Source organism: Mustelus asterias, unplaced genomic scaffold (genome assembly GCF_964213995.1).
Source record: "Mustelus asterias unplaced genomic scaffold, sMusAst1.hap1.1 HAP1_SCAFFOLD_1735, whole genome shotgun sequence".
Taxonomy (NCBI): Eukaryota; Metazoa; Chordata; class Chondrichthyes; order Carcharhiniformes; family Triakidae; genus Mustelus; species Mustelus asterias.
The window spans coordinates 1-23,274 of NW_027591680.1; the positions used below are offsets into that span (position 1 = coordinate 1).

Below are 23,274 nucleotides of genomic sequence, written 5' to 3' on the forward strand. Positions count from 1 at the left end.
GGCTGGATAAACTGGGGTTATTTTCTCTGGAGCAGCGGAGGCTGAGGGTAGACCTGATCAAAGTCTGGAAAATGATGAGAGGCTTAGGTAGGGCTGACAGAATATTCTCCCCAGTGTTGAAATGTCTAATATTAGGGGGCAAGCACTAAAGATGAGAGGGGGAAAGTTTAGAGGAGATGTGAGGGGCAAGTTTTTTATACAGAGAATGATAGGTGTCTGGAACACGCTGCCAGGGTTGGTGGTGGGAGGCAGATATGATAGGGGTGTTTAAGGGGCTTTTAGATAAGCACATGAATATGCAAGGACTAGAGGGATAGGGAGCAAGGGCAGGCAGAAAGGGTCAGTTTAATTTGGCATCATGTTGGGCACAACACTGTTGGCCGAAGGGCCTGTTCCTGTGCTGTACTGTTCTGTGGTCTCATGCCAATTATTTTCAAGCTTCCTCCCCAACTGTTCCCCCACCCCACCTTCCCCCCCTCCCCACCTTAGCGTCTCTTGCCAGCCTGAAAATTGAGGCAGGGCAGGAAGCTGGCCTTAATTAGTCCATAATTGGCCACCTCGGGCCTCAACTGAGGCCAGGACGACCAAGCCTGAGCCTAGGCCTTACCTGACCTCGTGTCAAATTGCAGAAAGGTCATGGGGCCCTCTGAATGATTTTGCAAAGCAGAGGAGCATCAGAATCTGCACCAGTAGTTTCACAATAACCGTGGTAACCACATTTTTTTAAGCTGGAGATTTAATTGATTCCCTGGATTTAACTTCCACCGCCTGGAATTTGAACTCTAGGCCCGGAGTCGTCAGCTCAGCTAGGCCTCTGGATTACTGGACGATCCCTCACCCCCACGTCCCCTGCGGTTTCCCAAGTTTGAGAAGACCACCCCATTGAGCTGTGTAAAATACCAGGAGGGGTTCAGCAGGGCAGGTACTGGGATGTTCTCCCAGGGGACACACACACAGCCTGAGGGTAAAGTGTCGGCCATTTTGCACTGAAATGAGGGGGAATTTCTTCACTCGGAGGGTGGGATTCTGTACTCCGGAGGGTGGGATTCTGTACTCCGGAGTTTGGTGCATGCTTGGTGCAACACCGGGATGGAGGGCCAGTGAGTTGACTGAGGGAAGTGAGGGATGTGGAATAGGGCCAGAGAGACTCCAGTTCAGATATCAGCATTTTAAAAACAAAGCAGGCTCAAAGGGCCGAATGGCCTTCTATTTCGCATGGCGGGATGAATACCTGAGTGTTGGCGGGGTAGTTCCTCTGACTGATCACATCCTCAGCCACTTTCAGGGCCGCCCGTTTCTCCTCACTGTTCGCCCCGCGCCCTGCGGCAAGGGACAGAGAAACATGGGTTAAACATGGGGATCAGTCCATCACTGACTGGGGCCACACACACTGGGGTCACACACTGGGGTCACTCGCTGGGAGCACACACTGGAGGTCACACACTGGGGTCACACACTGGGGTCATTCACTGGGGTCACACAATGGGGTCACACAATGGGGTCACACAATGGGGTCACACACTGGGGTCACACACTGGGGTCGCACACTGGAGGTCACACACTGGTGGCCACACACTGGAGGCCACACACTGGTGGCCACACACTGGGGTAAGTACATTACACACTGGGGTCACACACTGGGGTCACACACTGGGGTCACACACTGAGGTAAGTACATTACACACTGGTGGCCACACACTGGAGGCCACACACTGGGGTAAGTACATTACACACTGGGGTCACACACTGGGGTCGCACACTGGAGGTCACACACTGGTGGCCACACACTGGAGGCCACACACTGGTGGCCACACACTGGAGGCCACACACTGGTGGCCACACACTGGGGTCGCACACTGGGGTCGCACACTGGGGTCGCACACTGGGGTCGCACACTGGGGTCACACACTGGGGTCACACACTTGGGTAAGTACATTACACACTGGGGTCGCACACACTGGGGTCACACACTGGGGTCGCACACTGAGGTAAGTACGTTACACACTGGAGGTCACACACTGGAGGCCACACAATGGGGTAAGTACATTACACACTGGGGTCACACACTGGGGTCGCACACTGGGGTCGCACACTGGGGTCGCACACTGGGGTCGCACACTGGGGTCACACACTGGGGTCACACACTGGGGTCACACACTGGGGTAAGTACATTACACACTGGGGTCACACACTGGGGTAAGTACATTACACACTGGGGTCACACACTGGGGTCGCACACTGGGGTCGCACACTGGGGTCACACACTGGGGTAAGTACATTACACACTGGGGTCGCACACTGGGGTCGCACACTGGGGTCACACACTGGGGTCGCACACTGGGGTCGCACACTGGGGTCGCACACTGGGGTCGCACACTGGGGTCACACACTGGGGTCACACACTGGGGTCGCACACTGGGGTCACACACTGGGGTCACACACTGGGGTCACACACTGGGGTCACACACTGGGGTAAGTACATTACACACTGGGGTCGCACACTGGGGTCGCACACTGGGGTCACACACTGGGGTCGCACACTGGGGTCACACACTGGGGTAAGTACATTACACACTGGGGTCGCACACTGGGGTCACACACTGGGGTCGCACACTGGGGTCACACACTGGGGTCACACACTGGGGTCGCACACTGGGGTAAGTACATTACACACTGGGGTCGCACACTGGGGTCGCACACTGGGGTCGCACACTGGGGTCGCACACTGGGGTCACACACTGGGGTAAGTACATTACACACTGGGGTCGCACACTGGGGTCGCACACTGGGGTCACACACTGGGGTCGCACACTGGGGTCGCACACTGGGGTCGCACACTGGGGTCGCACACTGGGGTCACACACTGGGGTCACACACTGGGGTCGCACACTGGGGTCACACACTGGGGTCACACACTGGGGTAAGTACATTACACACTGGGGTCGCACACTGGGGTCGCACACTGGGGTCACACACTGGGGTCGCACACTGGGGTCACACACTGGGGTAAGTACATTACACACTGGGGTCGCACACTGGGGTCACACACTGGGGTCGCACACTGGGGTCACACACTGGGGTCACACACTGGGGTCGCACACTGGGGTAAGTACATTACACACTGGGGTCGCACACTGGGGTCGCACACTGGGGTCGCACACTGGGGTCGCACACTGGGGTCGCACACTGGGGTCACACACTGGGGTCACACACTGGGGTCGCACACTGGGGTCGCACACTGGGGTCACACACTGGGGTCACACACTGGGGTCACACACTGGGGTCACACACTGGGGTAAGTACATTACACACTGGGGTCGCACACTGGGGTCACACACTGGGGTCACACACTGGGGTCACACACTTGTGTCGCACACTGGGGTAAGTACATTACACACTGGGGTCGCACACTGGGGTCACACACTTGTGTCGCACACTGGGGTAAGTACATTATACACTGGGGTCGCACACTGGGGTCGCACACTGGGGTAAGTACATTACACACTGGGGTCACACACTGGGGTCACACACTGGGGTCACACACTGGGGTCGCACACTGGGGTCGCACACTGGGGTAAGTACATTACACACTGGGGTCACACACTGGGGTCACACACTGGGGTCGCACACTGGGGTCGCACACTGGGGTCGCACACTGGGGTCACACACTGGGGTCACACACTGGGGTCACACACTGGGGTCGCACACTGGGGTAAGTACATTACACACTGGGGTCGCACACTGGGGTAAGTACATTACACACTGGGGTCGCACACTGGGGTCACACACTGGGGTCACACACTGGGGTCGCACACTGGGGTCGCACACTGGGGTCGCACACTGGGGTCACACACTGGGGTCACACACTGGGGTCGCACACTGGGGTCACACACTGGGGTCGCACACTGGGGTCGCACACTGGGGTCACACACTGGGGTCGCACACTGGGGTCGCACACTGGGGTAAGTACATTACACACTGGGGTCGCACACTGGGGTCACACACTGGGGTCACACACTGGGGTCACACACTGGGGTCACACACTGGGGTCGCACTTTGGGGTCACACACTGGGGACGCACACTGGGGACGCACACTGGGGTAAGTACATTACACACTGGGGTCGCACACTGGGGTAAGTACATTACACACTGGGGTCGCACACTGGGGTAAGTACATTACACACTGGGGTCGCACACTGGGGTCGCACACTGGGGTCACACACTGGGGTCACACACTGGGGTCACACACTGGGGTAAGTACGTTACACACTGGGGTCGCACATTGAGGTAAGTACGTTACACACTGGGGTCGCACACTGGGGTCACACACTGGGGTCACTCACTGGGGTCACACACTGGGGTCACTCACTGGGGTCACTCACTGGGGTAAGTACATTACACACTGGGGTCGCACACTGGGGTCACACACTGGGGTCACACACTGGGGTCGCACACTGGGGTCGCACACTGGGGTCACACACTGGGGTCACACACTGGGGTCACACACTGGGGTAAGTACATTACACACTGGGGTCACACACTGGGGTCACTCACTGGGGTAAGTACATTACACACTGGGGTCGCACACTGGGGTCGCACACTGGGGTCACACACTGGGGTCACACACTGGGGTCGCACACTGGGGTAAGTACATTACACACTGGGGTCGCACACTGGGGTCGCACACTGGGGTCACACACTGGGGTCACACACTGGGGTAAGTACATTACACACTGGGGTCGCACACTGGGGTCACACACTGGGGTCACACACTGAGGTAAGTACATTACACACTGGGGTCACACACTGGGGTAAGTACATTACACACTGGGGTCGCACACTGGGGTCACACACTGGGGTCACACACTGAGGTAAGTACATTACACACTGGGGTCACACACTGGGGTCACACACTGGGGTAAGTACATTACACACTGGGGTCACACACTGGGGTCACACACTGGGGTAAGTACATTACACACTGGGGTCACACACTGGGGTCGCACACTGGGGTCACACACTGGGGTCGCACACTGGGGTCGCACACTGGGGTCGCACACTGGGGTCACACACTGGGGTCACACACTGGGGTCACACGCTGGGGTCACACGCTGGGGTCACACACTGGGGTCACTCACTGGGGTCACTCACTGGGGTAAGTACATTACACACTGGGGTCGCACACTGGGGTCACACACTGGGGTCACACACTGGGGTCACACACTGGGGTCACACACTGGGGTCGCACACTGGGGTAAGTACATTACACACTGGGGTCGCACACTGGGGTAAGTTCATTACACACTGGGGTCGCACACTGGGGTCACACACTGGGGTCACACACTGGGGTCACACACTGGGGTCACACACTGGGGTCACACACTGGGGTCGCACACTGGGGTCGCACACTGGGGTCGCACACTGGGGTCGCACACTGGGGTCGCACACTGGGGTCGCACACTGGGGTCACACACTGGGGTCACACACTGGGGTCGCACACTGGGGTCACACACTGGGGTCGCACACTGGGGTCGCACACTGGGGTAAGTACATTACACACTGGGGTCGCACACTGGGGTCACACACTGGGGTCACACACTGGGGTCACACACTGGGGTCACACACTGGGGTCACACACTGGGGTCACACACTGGGGTCGCACACTGGGGTCACACACTGGGGAGGCACACTGGGGAGGCACACTGGGGTAAGTACATTACACCCTGGGGTCGCACACTGGGGTAAGTACATTACACACTGGGGTCGCACACTGGGGTCGCACACTGGGGTCACACACTGGGGTCACACACTGGGGTCACACACTGGGGTCACTCACTGGGGTCGCACACTGGGGTAAGTACGTTACACACTGGGGTCGCACATTGAGGTAAGTACGTTACACACTGGGGTCGCACACTGGGGTCACACACTGGGGTCACTCACTGGGGTCACACACTGGGGTCACTCACTGGGGTCACACACTGGGGTCGCACACTGGGGTAAGTACGTTACACACTGGGGTCGCACACTGGGGTCACACACTGGGGTCACACACTGGGGTCACACACTGGGGTCGCACACTGGGGTAAGTACGTTACACACTGGGGTCGCACACTGGGGTCACACACTGGGGTCACTCACTGGGGTCACACACTGGGGTCACTCACTGGGGTCACTCACTGGGGTAAGTACATTACACACTGGGGTCGCACACTGGGGTCACTCACTGGGGTAAGTACATTACACACTGGGGTCGCACACTGGGGTCACTCACTGGGGTAAGTACATTACACACTGGGGTCGCACACTGGGGTCGCACACTGGGGTCACACACTGGGGTCACACACTGGGGTCGCACACTGGGGTAAGTACATTACACACTGGGGTCGCACACTGGGGTCGCACACTGGGGTCACACACTGGGGTCACACACTGGGGTAAGTACATTACACACTGGGGTCGCACACTGGGGTCACACACTGGGGTCACACACTGAGGTAAGTACATTACACACTGGGGTCACACACTGGGGTAAGTACATTACACACTGGGGTCGCACACTGGGGTCACACACTGGGGTCACACACTGAGGTAAGTACATTACACACTGGGGTCACACACTGGGGTCGCACACTGGGGTCACACACTGGGGTCGCACACTGGGGTCGCACACTGGGGTCGCACACTGGGGTCACACACTGGGGTCACACACTGGGGTCACACACTGGGGTCACACGCTGGGGTCACACGCTGGGGTCACACACTGGGGTCACTCACTGGGGTCACTCACTGGGGTAAGTACATTACACACTGGGGTCACACACTGGGGTCGCACACTGGATTCGCACACTGGGGTCGCACACTGGGGTCGCACACTGGGGTCGCACACTGGGGTCACACACTGGGGTCACACACTGGGGTCACACACTGGGGTCACACACTGGGGTAAGTACATTACACACTGGGGTCACACACTGGGGTAAGTACATTACACACTGGGGTCACTCACTGGGGTAAGTACATTACACACTGGGGTCGCACACTGGGGTCACACACTGGGGTCACACACTGGGGTCGCACACTGGGGTCGCACACTGGGGTCACACACTGGGGTAAGTACATTACACACTGGGGTCGCACACTGGGGTCACACACTGGGGTCACACACTGGGGTCACACACTGGGGTCGCACACTGGGGTCGCACACTGGGGTAAGTACATTACACACTGGGGTCACACACTGGGGTCACACACTGGGGTCGCACACTGGGGTCGCACACTGGGGTAAGTACATTACACACTGGGGTCGCACACTGGGGTCACACACTGGGGTCACACACTGGGGTCACACACTGGGGTCGCACACTGGGGTCGCACACTGGGGTAAGTACATTACACACTGGGGTCACACACTGGGGTCACACACTGGGGTCGCACACTGGGGTCACACACTGGGGTCACACGCTGGGGTCACATACTGGGGTCACTCACTGGGGTAAGTACATTACACACTGGGGTCGCACACTGGGGTCACACACTGGGGTCACACACTGGGGTCACACACTGGGGTCACACACTGGGGTAAGTACGTTACACACTGGGGTCGCACACTGGGGTAAGTACGTTACACACTGGGGTCGCACACTGGGGTCACACACTGGGGTCACTCACTGGGGTCACTCACTGGGGTCACTCACTGGGGTAAGTACATTACACACTGGGGTCACACACTGGGGTCACACACTGGGGTCACACACTGGGGTAAGTACATTACACACTGGGGTCACACACTGGGGTCGCACACTGGGGTCACACACTGGGGTCACTCACTGGGGTCACACACTGGGGTCACACACTGGGGTCACTCACTGGGGTCACTCACTGGGGTAAGTACATTACACTCTGGGGTCACACACTGGGGTCACACACTGGGGTCGCACACTGGGGTAAGTACATTACACACTGGGGTCGCACACTGGGGTCGCACACTGGGGTCGCACACTGGGGTCACACACTGGGGTCACACACTGGGGTCACACACTGGGGTAAGTACATTACACACTGGGGTCACACACTGGAGGTCACACACTGGGGTCACACACTGGGGTCACACACTGGGGTCACACACTGGAGGTCACACACTGGAGGTCACACACTGGAGGTCACACACTGAGGTAAGTACATTACACACTGGGGTCACACACTGGGGTCACACACTGGGGTCACACACTGGGGTAAGTACATTACACACTGGGGTCACACACTGGGGTCACACACTGGGGTCACACACTGGGGTCACACACTGGGGTCACACACTGGGGTCACACACTGAGGTAAGTACGTTACACACTGGGGTCGCACACTGGAGGTCACACACTGATGTCATGCACTGGGGCCACACTGTGAGATCGGTAAACTGTCTGGTGTCCAACCTCTCGATGTGGCGCCCCCTGCAGTTTGAGGGTTAAATTGATCGCACCGTAGCGGGTGGTGTTGGTGGGCGGTTGGCGAGCAGGGACTGGGGGGGCGGAATGTGCGTTTACAGGATGAGGGGACACAGGACAGCCTCACCTTTCCACACATAGATCTTGCCGCACACTCCGTTATCCAGGACGAAGCAATCCTCCGATTGGAGCATGTTCTTGCTGAAGGGGTTCTGGGATGCCACCGGGGTAAGCGTCATTTTGCCTGTCGCGTCAGACACCTACAGAAACAAATGGGATTGGGACGGTGAAGAGCTTCGATCTCCCGACACCCCGGGACCCTCGACAAACTCTCCCTCCGAAGCATCTCACCACTCCCCGGTGAAGCCCAGTGAAAGCCTGGCATTGAATTGGAGCTTCCCTGAGCTAAGGGCTTCCCAAAAGGGCGTCACAATGGAGGGAGAGTGCCAATGAAATGTTCAAAATGTGCACAAAATGTGCACAGGAAGATCCCACAAGCAGAATTGGAAACATTTGCGCCAGGCAATGACCACCAACCCCTGACATTCAATGGCATTACCACCACTGAATCCCCCACTGTCAACATTCTGAGGGTCACCATTGACCAGAAACTCAACTGGACCCGGCCATTAGTTTTTCATTCATTTCTGGGACATGGGCGTCGCTAGCTTTCCAGAATCCCGAGTTGCCCTTCAGAAGGTGGTGAGCTGCCTTCCAGAACAACTGAGTCTCTCACTCGGCCAGTTCAGAGGTCAGTGAGAATCAACCACATTGCTGTGGCTCTAGAGTCACATGTAGGCCAGACCGGGTAAGGACGGCAGATTTCCTTCCCTAAATAACATCAGTGAACGAGATGGATTTTTCCGACAATCGACAATGGGTCATCAGTCGATTCTTAATTGCAGATTTTTTTTATCGAATTCAAATTCCGCCATCTGCCGTGCCGAGATTCGAACCCAGGTCCGCAGAACATTAGCTGAGTTTCTGGATTAATAGTCCAGCTATAATACCACTAGGCCATCGCCTCCCCTATGAATTCTGTGGATACCAGAGCAGGTCAGAGACTACGAATCCTGCAGTAAGTAACTCACCTCCTGAATCCCCAAAGCCTGCCCACCATCCACAAGGCACAAGTCAGGAGTGTGATGGAATACTCCCCACTTGCCTGGATGGGTGCGGCTCCAACAACACTCAAGAAGCTCGACACCATCCAGGACAAAGCAGCCCCGCTTGATTGGCCCCCCATCTACAAATATTCATTCCCTCCATCACTGACGCTCAGTAGCAGCCATGTACCATCTACAAGATGCACTGCAGGAACTCACATAGACTCCTTAAGTAGCACCTTCCAAACCCATGACCGCTACTATCTAGAAGGACAAGAGCAGCAGATACCTGGGAACACCACCACCTGGAGGTTCCCCTCCAAGTCCGTCACCATCCTGACTTGGAAATATATCACCGTTCCTTCACTGTCTCTGGGTCAAAATCCAGGAACTCACTCCCTAACAGCACTATGGGTGTACCTACACTTCAGCGACTCAAGAAGGCGGCCCACCATCATCTTCTCAAGGGGCAGCCAAGGACAGGCAGTGACATTCACATCACGTAAATGAATTTAATTTGAATTCACCTTTGCCAGACTGGCCATCTGAGAGTGGCTCTTATCAGCCTGGATATCTTCCTGAGCGTTTCCTTCTTTAAGTGGGGGTTTCATACCCAGAACCTGCAGACACAGAGATCACATTCACACACACTTCAACAATTAGTGAAACACAGGGAATCAGAATCTGATTATTAATCACAGCACTGGCAATAACAACTCACTCTCTCGTAAACAATATCCAACAATGTAGCCCTCCCTCAGCACTGACCCTCTGACAGTGTGGCACTCCCTCAGCACTGACCCTCTGACAGTGCAGCACTCCCTCAGCACTGACCCTCTGACAGTGCAGCGCTCCCTCAGCACTGACCCTCTGACAGTGCAGCACTCCCTCAGCACTGACCCTCTGACAGTGCGGCACTCCCTCAGCACTGACCCTCTGACAGTGCAGCACTCCCTCAGCACTGACCCTCTGACAGTGCAGCACTCCCTCAGCACTGACCCTCTGACAGTGCAGCACTCCCTCAGCACTGACCCTCTGACAGTGCGGCACTCCCTCAGTACTGACCCTCTGACAGCGCAGCACTCCCTCAGCACTGACCCTCTGACAGTGCAGCACTCCCTCAGCACTGACCCTCTGACAGTGCAGCACTCCCTCAGCACTGACCCTCTGACAGTGCAGCACTCCCTCAGTACTGACCCTCTGACAGTGCAGCACTCCCTCAGCACTGACCCTCTGACAGTGCGGCACTCCCTCAGCACTGACCCTCTGACAGTGCAGCACTCCCTCAGCACTGACCCTCTGACAGTGCAGCACACCCTCAGCACTGACCCTCTGACAGTGCAGCACTCCCTCAGTACTGACCCTCTGACAGTGCGGCACTCCATCAGCACTGACCCTCTGACAGTGCAGCACGCCCTCAGCACTGACCCTCTGACAGTGCAGCACTCCCTCAGTACTGATCCTCTGATAGTGCAGCACTCCGTCAGTACTGACCCTCTGACAGTGCAGCACTCCCTCAGTACTGACCCTCTGACAGTGCAGCACTCCCTCAGTACTGACCCTCTGACAGTGCGGCACTCCCTCAGCACTGACCCTCTGATAGTGTGGCACTCCCTCAGCACTGACCCTCTGACAGTGCGGCACTCCCTCAGTACTGACCCTCTGACAGTGCGGCACTCCCTCAGTACTGACCCTCTGACAGTGCGGCACTCCCTCAGCACTGACCCTCTGACAGTGCGGCACTCCCTCAGCACTGACCCTCTGACAGTGCGGCACTCCCTCAGCACTGACCCTCTGACAGTGCAGCACTCCCTCAGTACTGACCCTCTGACAGTGCAGCACTGCCTCAGTACTGACCCTCTGACAGTGGGTGCAGATATGCGTGAAGTTGATTGGGTGAGGAGATGGCAGTGAGGCGGTAGGGTTTTTCAGCCATGTGTTCAGAGGGGTTTGTGGGAGGGGGAGGGATTGATTGAGGAGAGAGATAATTGAGGGGATTGAGATTAGAAGGACTGGTGCAGGATGGGTTGAGTGTGGGGGGCGATTGGGGCGTGATGGGGGAGTGGGAGTATTGGTGATGGAGGCTGAGAGTTTATTTATTAACACTGTAATGAAGTTACTGTGAAAATCCCCTAGTCGCCACACTCCGGCGCCTGTTCGGGTCAATGACCCCAACCAGCACGTTTTTCGGTCTGTGGGAGGAAACCGGAGCACCCGAAGGAAACCCACGCAGACACGGGGAGAATGTGCAGACTCCACACAGACAGTGACCCGAGCCGGGAATCGAACCCGGGTCCCTGGCGTTGTGAGGCAGCAGTGCTGACGACCGTGTTGCCCATTGGGGTGGTGAGGTCGATCCTTGTGGAGAGAAGGGAGCGAGGGGATTGGGGAGAGGCAGGTGTGGAAATAATTTCGGGGAGGGAGGTGTAACTGCAGGAAGGAGATAGGGAGTGAGGGGATAGGGAGTGAGGGGACAGGGAGTGAGGGGACAGGGAGTGAGGGGACAGGGTTTGAGGGGACAGGGAATGAGGGGATAGGGAGTGAGAGGACAGGGTTTGAGGGGATGGTGAGTGAGGGGATAGGGAGTGAGGGGACGGGAGTGAGGGGATAGGGAGTGAGAGGACAGGGTTTGAGGGGATAGAGAGTGAGGGACAGGGAATAGGGAGTGAGGGGACGGGAGTGAGGGGATAGGGAGTGAGGGGGTAGGGAGTGAGGGGATGGGGAGTGAGGGGATGGGGAGTGAGGGGATGGGGAGTGAGGGGATGGGGAGTGAGGGGATGGGGAGTGAGGGGACGGGAGTGAGGGGATGGGGAGTGAGGGGACGGGAGTGAGGGGATAGGGAGTGAGGGGACAGGGTTTGAGGGGACAGGGAATGAGGGGATAGGGAGTGAGAGGACAGGGTTTGAGGGGATGGTGAGTGAGGGGATAGGGAGTGAGGGGACAGGGAGTGAGGGGATAGTGAGTGAGGGGATAGGGAGTGAGGGGACAGGGAATGAGGGGATAGGGAGTGAGGGGACGGGAGTGAGGGGATAGGGAGTGAGAGGACAAGGTTTGAGGGGATAGAGAGTGAGGGACAGGGAATGGGGAGTGAGGGGACGGGAGTGAGGGGATAGGGAGTGAGGGGGTAGGGAGTGAGGGGATGGGGAGTGAGGGGATGGGGAGTGAGGGGATGGGGAGTGAGGGGACGGGAGTGAGGGGATGGGGAGTGAGGGGACGGGAGTGAGGGGATAGGGAGTGAGGGGATGGGGAGTGAGGGGATGGGGAGTGAGGGGATGGGGAGTGAGGGGACGGGAGTGAGGGGATAGGGAGTGAGAGGACAGGGTTTGAGGGGATAGTGAGTGAGGGGATGGGGAGTGAGGGGATGGGGAGTGAGGGGACGGGAGTGAGGGGATAGGGAGTGAGAGGACAGAGTTTGAGGGGATAGTGAGTGAGGGGATAGTGAGTGAGGGGATAGGGAGTGAGGGGGTGGGGATACTGAAGGAACAGTGCGATGAGGGGCTGAGGGTACCGGGGATCCAGGGACAGCTTTGTGTTCTGGTTCAGTGAGTGTGTGAGTTGTCCGTCGCCCTTTGGAATCAGTGCCTAGGCCTCAGGCCTGGGTCTCAGGCTGTCCCTTACCCTCTGGGTGTTCTGCTGGCAGCTTCCTGACGCCCAGCACCCTCCCTCCCTCCCTCACTCACCCCCGTCATCTCCGCCGGCTCCTCTCCATCTTCCACAATCACCACCTGGGATTTCCCACGGCGTTCCAGATCCCGGATGGAGTTGGCAAACTCTCCGACTTTCTTCCGTTCAAACATATTGGATTGGGTCCCACACCACTGATATATTGTCTGTGGAGAGATCGGAAAAACATGGGAGCAGGTCAACAGAGAGAGAGTTAAAGAGAGGGAGAGAGAGATAGAAGGAGAGAGATAAAGAGAGGGAGAGAGAGGAATAGAGGGAGAGAGATAGATATGGGGCAAGAGATGGAAGGAGAGAGATAAAGAGAGGGATAAAGAGAGAGAGAGAGATATAGAGGGAGAGAGATATAGAGGGAGAGATAGAGAGGGAGAGAGATATAGAGGGAGAGAGAGATATAGAGGGAGAGATAGAGAGGGAGAGAGATATAGAGGGAGAGATAGAGTGGGAGAGATAGAGAGGGAGAGATAGAGAGGGAGAGAGATATAGAGGGAGAGAGAGATACAGAGGGAGAGAGAGAGGAAGAGAGATATAGAGAGGGAGAGAGAGAGAAGGAGCAAGAGAAGACAGAGCCCCCTGCCCCTCACACCCAGCACCTGCTGACTCTCTGCCGCTCCCCAGCCCCTTACCTGCCCGAGGTCCAGGATGAAACAGTCCCCGCTGTTGAAACTGGCCCAACTCATCTCCACCTGTTTGGCTCGGACATTCCTCTTCCCTTTGACGTGGTACAGCCTCTGGATGGAGGTGGGAGCTGTCGGAACCTTCTGGAATCCTGAATCCACTCCTCCTTCCTAGAGCAAGGGAGTGATGGGAAGGAGGGAGAGAAATCGGATGAGTTACATTGAGTTATGGTGACAACAGAGAGAGCCCATTCTGATCTGGGCTCGAGTTTATTCCCCCGACCGACCGACTCTCACAACCCCCCCCACGCCCCCCGCCCCCTCTCCGTCTCACCCCATCAACATCTCCCACTATCTCCCTCTCCCCCATGTTTTTATCCAGCTTGCCCAGTTAAACACAAGGAACAAAGAAAATTACAGCACAGGAACAGGCCCTTCGGCCCTCCAAGCCTGCACCGACCATGCTGCCCGACTTAACTAAAACCCCCTACCCTTCCGGGGAACCATATCCCTCTATTCCCATCCTATTCATGTACTTGTCAAGACGCCCCTTAAAAGTCACAACCGTATCCGCTTCCACTCCCTCCCCCGGCAACGAGTTCCAGGCACCCACTACCCTCTGTGTAAAAAACTTGCCTCGTACATCTCCTTTAAACCTTGCCCCTCGCACCTTAAACCTGTGCCCCCTAGTAATTGACTCTTCCACCCTGGGAAAAAGCTTCTGACTATCCACTCTGTCCATGCCTCTCATAATCTTGTAGACTTCTATCAGGTCTCCCCTCAACCTCCGTCGTTCTCGAGAGAACAAACCAAGTTTCTCCAACCTCTCCTCATAGCTAATGCCCTCCATACCAGGCAACATCCTGGTAAATCTTTTCTGTACCCTCTCCAAAGTCTCCACAACCTTCTGGTAGAGTGGCGACCAGAATTGAACATTATATTCCAAGTGCGGCCTAACTAAGGTTCTATAAAGCTGCAAAATGACTTGCCAATTTTTAAACTCAATACCTCGGCCGATGAAGGCAAGCATGCCGTATGCCTTCTTGACTACCTTCTCCACCTGTGTTGCCACTTTCAGTGACCTGTGTACCTGTACACCCAGATCCCTCTGCCTGTCAATACTCTTAAGGGTTCTGCCATTTACTGGATATTTCCTATCTGTATTAGACCTTCCAAAATGCATTACCTCACATCCACAATCTTCAACTTAATCGCTCCCTGTGGGAGTGAGTTCCACATCTTCACTCTCAGGGTACAGTATTTATTAGTGATTAACTTATGTTTGGGGCCCCCGTGTTCTGGTCTTTCTGCACATCTACTTTATCAAATCTTTCATAATCATAAGGATAGGGTCAAAGATAGGTTGATTTGATTTATTATTGTCACTTTTTTTTAACACATGTATTCATATAGTGAAAAGTATTGTTTCTTGCATGTTATACAGACAAAGCATACCGTTCATAGAGAAGGAAATGAGAGAGTGCAGAATGTAGTGTTACAGTCATAGCTAGGGTGCAGAGAAAGATCAACTTAATGCATGGTAAGTCCATTCAAAAGTCTGATGGCAGCAGGGAAGAAACTGTTCTTGAGTCGGTTGGTACGTCACCTCAGACTTTTATCTCTTTTTCCCGACGGAAGAAGGCGGAAGAGAGAATGTCCGGGGTGCGTGGAATCCTTCAGAGTATTGACCTGGTCAGACCCCAGTGTGATACGGAGACCGGAACTGTGCACAGTGACTCCCAGTGTGATACGGGGACTGGAACTGTGCACAGTGACTCTCAGTGTGATAGGGAGACCGGAACTGTGCGCAGTGACTCCCAGTGTGATACAGAGACCGGAACTGTGCACAGTGACTCCCAGTGTGATACAGAGACCGGAACTGTGCACAGTGACTCCCAGTGTGATACGGAGACTGGAACTGTGCACAGTGACTCCCAGTGTGACACAGAGACCGGAACTGTGCACAGTGACTCTCAGTGTGATAGGGAGACCGGAACTGTGCGCAGTGACTCCCAGTGTGATACAGAGACCGGAACTGTGCACAGTGACTCTCAGTGTGATAGGGAGACCGGAACTGTGCACAGTGACTCCCAGTGTGATACAGAGACCGGAACTGTGCACAGTGACTCCCAGTGTGATACGGAGACCGGAACTGTGCACAGTGACTCCCAGTGTGATACAGAGACCGGAACTGTGCACAGTGACTCCCAGTGTGATACGGAGACCGGAACTGTGCACAGTGACTCCCAGTGTGATACAGAGACCGGAACTGTGCACAGTGACTCCCAGTGTGGTACAGAGACCGGAACTGTGCAGTGACTCTCAGTCCTCCTACGTTCATCTGTACCCTCTGACCCCCTTCCTTCACTCCCATATTGGCTGTTACTCTCTCACTGCCTGCCCTGCTCATTTTGCTCCATGAACCCTTGCTTGCCCCTCTGTGCTGACCCTTGCTCTCTGACCTCCAGCCTGCCCTTCCATTTGGAGTCTGTCAATGTTTATATTTTGTTTGCGGGCTGCCCTCAGATTCCTGAGCCAGGCTGAAGCTGTTTGACTGAGTTTGGCACAGATCCAAGCCTGCGTGGCCTGCTGGGTGTGGATCCATTCTCCCACTGGCTGGGAATGTTTCAACTGGGAGTTGCTTGCACTTTTCCGAAATTCTTGGTCTGGAACGTAATTGTTGGAAAGTAATTTGGAATTCCAGGCAGATGCTAAATTCGGGACGAGGTTTTGTAAAATAGTTTAGTTGTCTGACTGGCTGGGTCGGTGCCAGGGACTGTGTCTCCCTTCCCCCCTCTCCCCAGATACAGGACAGACAACTCCAAAAAAACTAAATACTGAGCTGGGAGCCAGTGAGACAGGAAAGGGCAGGGAGCTGTGCAGCCGAGATCAGAGACCAGGGCACTGGGGGAGGGGATGGGTGGGTTACAGAGCACGCACGCACACACACTCTCTCACATACACACACACACACTCACTCTCACTCACACACACACACTCACTCACACACTCACTCACACACACACACTCTCACACTCACTCACACACACTCTCACACAAACACAAATTCATATACACACACACATCTAATAAATCACACAACGTTTTGGCCTCAACTACTTTCTGTGGGAGTGAATTCCACACACTCACCATCCTCTGGGTGAAGAAATTTCTCCTCACCTCAGTTCTAAAAGGTTTACCCCTTACCCTCAAACTCTGACCCCGAGTTCTGGACTTCCCCACCATCAGGAACATTCTTTCTGAATCTCCCCTGTCTCACCCTGTTAGAATTTTATAAGTTTCTGAGATCCCCTCTCACTCTTCTAAACTCCAGTGAATATAATCCTAACCCACTTAGTCTCTCCTCATGAGACAGACCTGCCACCCCAGGAATCAGCCTGGTAAACCTTCACTGCGCTCCCTCTTTAGCAAGGACATCCTTCCTCAGATTAGGACACCAAAACTGCCAACAATATTCTTGGTGTGGCCTCAACAACACCCTATACAATTGCAGCAAAACATTCCTATCCCTAAAACTCAAATCCTCTCGCTTTGAAGGCCAACATACCACATGCATTCTTCACTGCCTGCTGTACCTGCGCGCTCACTTTCAGCGACTGATGCACGAGGACTCCAAAGTCTCGCTGAGTATTCATCTCTCTCAATTCACACCCACGATGGGCCAAAATGCCTCTTTCTGAGCTGTGAAATTCTATGGGTGGGGTTTTATGGCCTCGCTCATCCCGAAACGGTAAAATCCTGCCAGGGTTAGCGGACCTTCCTGTGGTCCGCCCCCCTCGCCTGCTCCGATTCCCACGGCGGACGGGGCGGTAAAATTCCAGCCAATGACTGTGGGACTCTACAACCCCCCAGTGCCTGGGTACTCATCGAGGTTTTGTTTTCAAAGGCCTTGCGGCAGGCGGATGGCTCACCTGGTACTTGATGCCACTTGGGAAGTAGCTCATGAAAAGGTCACTCTCGTTTCCCTGGACGTCACGGTGCTGCACGGGCCTACCTTGCAGGCTGTCATCCAGCTGAGTGGCAAACAGGGCACTGGCTCCTTTCTCATCGGAGGAGGCCTTCTCACCTGGAAGAGAGACACGGATTCATTCCCGATCCCGTGACTGTCACAAAGACACAGAACGTTCCGGACTGGGGTCTCTGCTGCCACTGAGCATCCACACAGCAGCTCAGTGATCGCAAACTCCGAACAGAATACAGGGTCAGGAATGTGGTCGGAAAAACTCCTCAATTTTGGGATGTTGCTGGAGGTTAAAATAATCAACTCAGGATAAGGAGGAGGCTCTGATGCAGGGCCATCTGAACTCCAAACGTTGGCTCTATTCTCTGCCCACAGATGCTGTCAGACCTGCTGAGGTTTTCCAGCATTTTCTGTTTGTGTTTCAGATTCCAGCAGCCGCAGTATTTGGGTTTTATATAAGGGTGAGGCTTACAGAATGTTCTGCTCACAGCAGACTTTTAAATTTGACTTGGGTAACACAGGGCTCACAGTGCGGCACTCCCTCAGCACTGACCCTCTGACAGTGCTGCACTCCCTCAGCACTGACCCTCTGACAGTGCTGCACTCCCTCAGTACTGACCCTCTGACAGTGCAGCACTCCCTCAGTACTGACCCTCTGACAGTGCGGCACTCCCTCTGTACTGACCCTCTGACAGTGCAGCACTCCCTCAGTACTGACCCTCTGACAGTCCAGCACTCCCTCAGTACTGACCCTCTGACAGTGTGGCGCTCCCTCAGTACTGACCCTCTGACAGTGCGGCACTCCCTCAGCATTGACCCTCTGACAGTGCAGCACTCCCTCAGCACTGACCCTCTGACAGTGCTGCACTCCCTCAGTACTGACCCTCTGACAGTGCGGCACTCCCTCAGCACTGACCCTCTGACAGTGCAGCGCTCCCTCAGTACTGATCCCCTGACAGTGCAGCAATCCTCAGTACTGACCCTCTGACAGCGCAGCACTCCCTCAGTACTGACCCCCAAAGAGTGCACAGGTTGCTGGGGGAGAGGGGTTACTGAGTGACAGTGTTAGGGAGCTGGATTAACATCAGTCGAGATACAGTCAGTAACACAGGGTGCTGGGGAGAGGGGTTACTGAGTGACAATGTGAGGGAGCTGGATTCACATCAGTAGAGATACAGTCAGTAACACAGGGTGCTGGGGGGGAGAGGGGTTACTGAGTGACAGTGTGAGGGAGCTGGATTAACATCAGTACAGATACAGTCAGTAACACAGGGTGCTGGGGGGAGAGGGGTTACTGAGTGACAGTGTGAGGGAGCTGGATTAACATCAGTACAGATACAGTCAGTAACACAGGGTGCTGGGGGGAGAGAGGTTACTGAGTGACAGTGTGAGGGAGCTGGATTCACATCGGTAGGGATACAGTCAGTAACACAGGGTGCTGGGGGGAGAGGGGTTACTGAGAGACAGTGTGAGGGAGCAGGATTCACATCAGTACAGATACAGTCAGTAACACAGGGTGCTGGGGGGAGAGGGGTTACTGAGTGACAGTGTGAGGGAGCTGGATTCACATCAGTAGAGATACAGTCAGTAACACAGGGTGCTGGGGGGAGAGGGGCTACTGAGTGACAGTGTGAGGGAGCTGGATTAACATCAGTAGAGATACAGTCAGTAACACAGGGTGCTGGGGGAGAGGGGTTACTGAGTGACAGTGTGAGGGAGCTGGATTAACATCAGTAGAGATACAGTCAGTAACACAGGGTGCTGGGGGAGAGGGGCTACTGAGTGACAGTGTGAGGGAGCTGGATTAACATCAGTACAGATACAGTCAGTAACACAGGGTGCTGGGGGAGAGGGGTTACTGAGTGACAGTGTGAGGGAGCTGGATTAACATCAGTAGAGATACAGTCAGTAACACAGGGTGCTGGGGGAGAGGGGTTACTGAGTGACAGTGTGAGGGAGCTGGATTAACATCAGTCGAGATACAGTTTACTAACACAGGGTGCTGGGGGAGAGGGGTTACTGAGAGACAGTGTGAGGGAGCTGGATTAACATCAGTAGAGATACAGTCAGTAACACAGGGTGCTGGGAGAGAGGGGTTACTGAGTGACAGTGTGAGGGAGCTGGATTAACATCAGTAGAGATACAGTCAGTAACACAGGGTGCTGGGGGTGAGGGGTTACTGAGTGACAGTGTGAGGGAGCTGGATTAACATCAGTAGAGATACAGTCAGTAATACATTTCCAGTGGTTCTTACCATGCCAGATGTGTAACTGTGCACTATTCTCATCACAGTGTAGGACCAGGTAGGCATCTCCTGTGAAAAAGGTCCCAAATTGTGCCGTGGGCACTGCCACGAGTTTCATTTTCTCCACCCTCCAGACCCGCAGTCCGTGCTGTTCACCGGCCTTGTCGAGGCAGGAATCCACTCCCATGCTGTGACAGGGAAGGACAAGAGGGAGCTGAGCAGAGTTTGGAAAGTATTTGGACATGTACAATCCCACCGCCCGATTCTGACACTGACACAGAAACCCTGGCCCAGCCATCTGTGACCTCTCGTGTTGACTCCTGCCAACCAGCTCCAGGCTGGCAACTCACACTCTGCCCTCTTCTCTGTATTCCCTGCTTATCTTCACACTGCACATCCCACTCAGCTTCTCCCTGCTCGGCTGGTCTACATTACCAACTGGCCCGCCATTGCCCCTCCCAAAACATTCTCACCTTACCTTTCAAACACTCCCCAGCCCTGTCTCCCTCCCTATCTCTGTAACCTCCTCCAGCCCCTCCAATCCTCCCTATCTCTGTAACCTCCTCCAGCCCCTACACCCCTCCCTATCTCTGTAAACTCCACCAGCCCCTACAATCCTCCCTATCTGTGTAACCTCCTCCAGCCCCTACAATCCTCCCTATCTCTGTAACCTCCTCCAGCCCCTACAATCCTCCCTATCTGTGTAACCTCCTCCAGCCCCTCCAACCCTCCCTATCTCTGTAACCTCCTCCAGCCCCTACACCCCTCCCTATCTCTGTAACCTCCTCCAGCCCCTACAACACTCCCTATCTCTGTAACCTCCTCCAGCCCCTCCAACCCTCCCTATCTCTGTAACCTCCTCCAGCCCCTACACCCCTCCCTATGTCTGTAACCTCCTCCAGCCCCTACAACCCTCCCTATCTCTGTAACCTCCTCCAGCCCCTACAACCCTCCCTATCTGTGTAACCTCCTCCAGCCCCTCCAACCCTCCCTATCTCTGTAACCTCCTCCAGCCCCTACACCCCTCCCTATCTCTGTAACCTCCTCCAGCCCCTACAACACTCCCTATCTCTGTAACCTCCTCCAGCCCCTCCAACCCTCCCTATCTCTGTAACCTCCTCCAGCCCCTACACCCCTCCCTATGTCTGTAACCTCCTCCAGCCCCTACAACCCTCCCTATCTCTGTAACCTCCTCCAGCCCCTACAACCCTCCCTATCTCTGTAACCTCCTCCAGCCCCTACAACCCTCCCTATCTCTGTAACGTCCTCCAGCCCCTACAACACTCCCTATCTCTGTACCCTCCTCCAGCCCCTACAACACTCCCTATCTCTGTAACCTCCTCCAGCCCAACTTTCCCTATCTCTGTAAACTCTTCCAGCCCCTACAACACTCCCTATCTCTGTAACCTCCTCCAGCCCCTACAACACACCCTATCTCTGTAACCTCCTCCAACCCTACAACTTTTCCGATCTCTGTAACCTCCTCCAGCCCGTACAACCTTCCCATCTGTAACTCAGTGATCTACCTGACAAAGGACACTGCCCAGAACACCTCCTCAGACAAAGTACATTTTTGCTCGGTGGGAAAGCAGAGATGCCTGGTGTGGTGACTGCCCAGCATTCCTTACCTTTTCTCCCATTTCCAGTAAGGTTGGGCCTTTCCTGCGGTCCCGGATATCGGTCCCCCTTGATACATTCTGTCAGAAAGAGGAACACAAACTCAGTCAGCTTACAGCCAGAGCACAACTTCCCTTCCCCTTCCTAATATTGTGAACAGTTTTGTGCCCCTTACCTAAGGAAAAATCCAGAGAATGTTCACTCTGACGAACCCGGGTTTGGAGGGATTTTCTCACGAGGAGAGCTTGAGCAGGCCTGTACTCATTGGGTTCAGAAGAATGAGAGGTGACCTTATTGCGACATAAGAGGGGCGGCATGGTGGCACAGTGGTTAGCACTGCTGCCTCACAGCGCCAGGGACCCAGGTTCAATTCAGGCCTTGGTTGACTGTGTGGAGTCTGCGGGTTCTCCCCTTGTCTGCGTGGGTTTCCTCCGGGTGCTCCCACACTCCAAAGATCTGCAGGTTAGGTTGACTGGCCATGGTTAACTGTCCCTTTGTGTCGGGGGGTCTAGTTAGGGTAAATGCATGGGGTTATGGGGATAGGGCCTGGGTGGGATTGTGGTCGGTGCAGACTCGATGGGCCGATTGGCCTCCTTCTGCACTGTAGGATTCTATGAGCATTGGTTTCTCAGGGGGCTTGACAGGGTGGATGCTGAGATGTTGTTTCCCCTTGTGGGAGGGTCTCGGACCAGAGGGCAGAGTCTCAGCGTGAGTGGTCGCCCAGTTAAAACAGCGATGGTGTTGTGGGCTTTGATGTTCAGCCTTTTAATTGATCACAACGTTACCCTTCACACAACCAGACCAAGTCACAGAGTTCTCTTCAACAGCTGTTTTAGTCAAACTATATCGTGTGGACCCTGGAAAGTCGCAGATTCGTGCTGCTAAGTAGCCAGAGCCCTTTAGTTATAGTTTCAAAGTCAATTTCAAGTAATTTGTACCAATTAAGGTATCGGAGTTTTCTCTATCCACTCACAGTTATTGATTAAGGTTACATCATTCATAAGGTACAGATATTAAAGCTAATCACAATCATTACTCGCCTGCTTAATTATAATATCCAATCAGCATTAAGATGTAATCATGTTAGCTAACCTAATTCATCATTGTTACAAGTTATCATTGATGTCCCAGTTTGTGCCTGTGTATAACACTCCTCCTCGGTCCAGATGTCTGAGTTAATGAACTGTCTCAGACTAAAGGCCTTGGTGCTTATCTGTAGCGACTTTTCTGTGTTTTTTCTCATAGCCTTTTATTAAACTGTGTGATTATTAGCCCTTTCAGATGAGAAGAAATCTCTTCCCCCAGAGGGTAGTGAATCTGTGGAATTCTTTACCCCAGAGAGCTGTAGAGACTGGGTTGTTAAGTATGTTCAAGGCAGAGATGGACAGGTTTTTAATCAGTAAGGGAATTGAGAATTATGGGGATAAGGTTGGAAAGTGGAGTTGAGGATTATCACATCAGATCAGTCATGAGCCCACTGATTGGTGGAACAGACGCGATGGAGTTGGGGGTAGGGTGTTAGCGTGGATTGGGGATTGGCTCTCCGACAGGAAGCAGAGAGTTGGAATAAATGGGTGCTTT

The 23,274-nt window shown here is 54.7% G+C and overlaps 1 protein-coding gene across 1 annotated transcript in view; it reads right to left on the reverse strand.

The window, feature by feature from the left end:
• Positions 1-1,231: 1,231 nt before the first annotated feature.
• LOC144488646 (macrophage-capping protein-like) overlaps positions 1,232-23,274 on the reverse strand; it is a gene marked incomplete at its 3' end in the record, with an annotated part of 64,862 nt that continues 42,819 nt past the window's right edge. The window contains exons 2-9 of the mRNA XM_078206714.1: positions 21,705-21,773; positions 20,086-20,264; positions 17,782-17,936; positions 13,859-14,020; positions 13,232-13,381; positions 10,079-10,171; positions 8,573-8,705; positions 1,232-1,320 (exon numbers count right to left, since the gene is read on the reverse strand). Coding sequence (XP_078062840.1) covers positions 1,232-1,320; positions 8,573-8,705; positions 10,079-10,171; positions 13,232-13,381; positions 13,859-14,020; positions 17,782-17,936; positions 20,086-20,264; positions 21,705-21,772 — 1,029 coding nt within the window. The remainder of the gene's footprint in view (positions 1,321-8,572; positions 8,706-10,078; positions 10,172-13,231; positions 13,382-13,858; positions 14,021-17,781; positions 17,937-20,085; positions 20,265-21,704; positions 21,774-23,274) is intronic.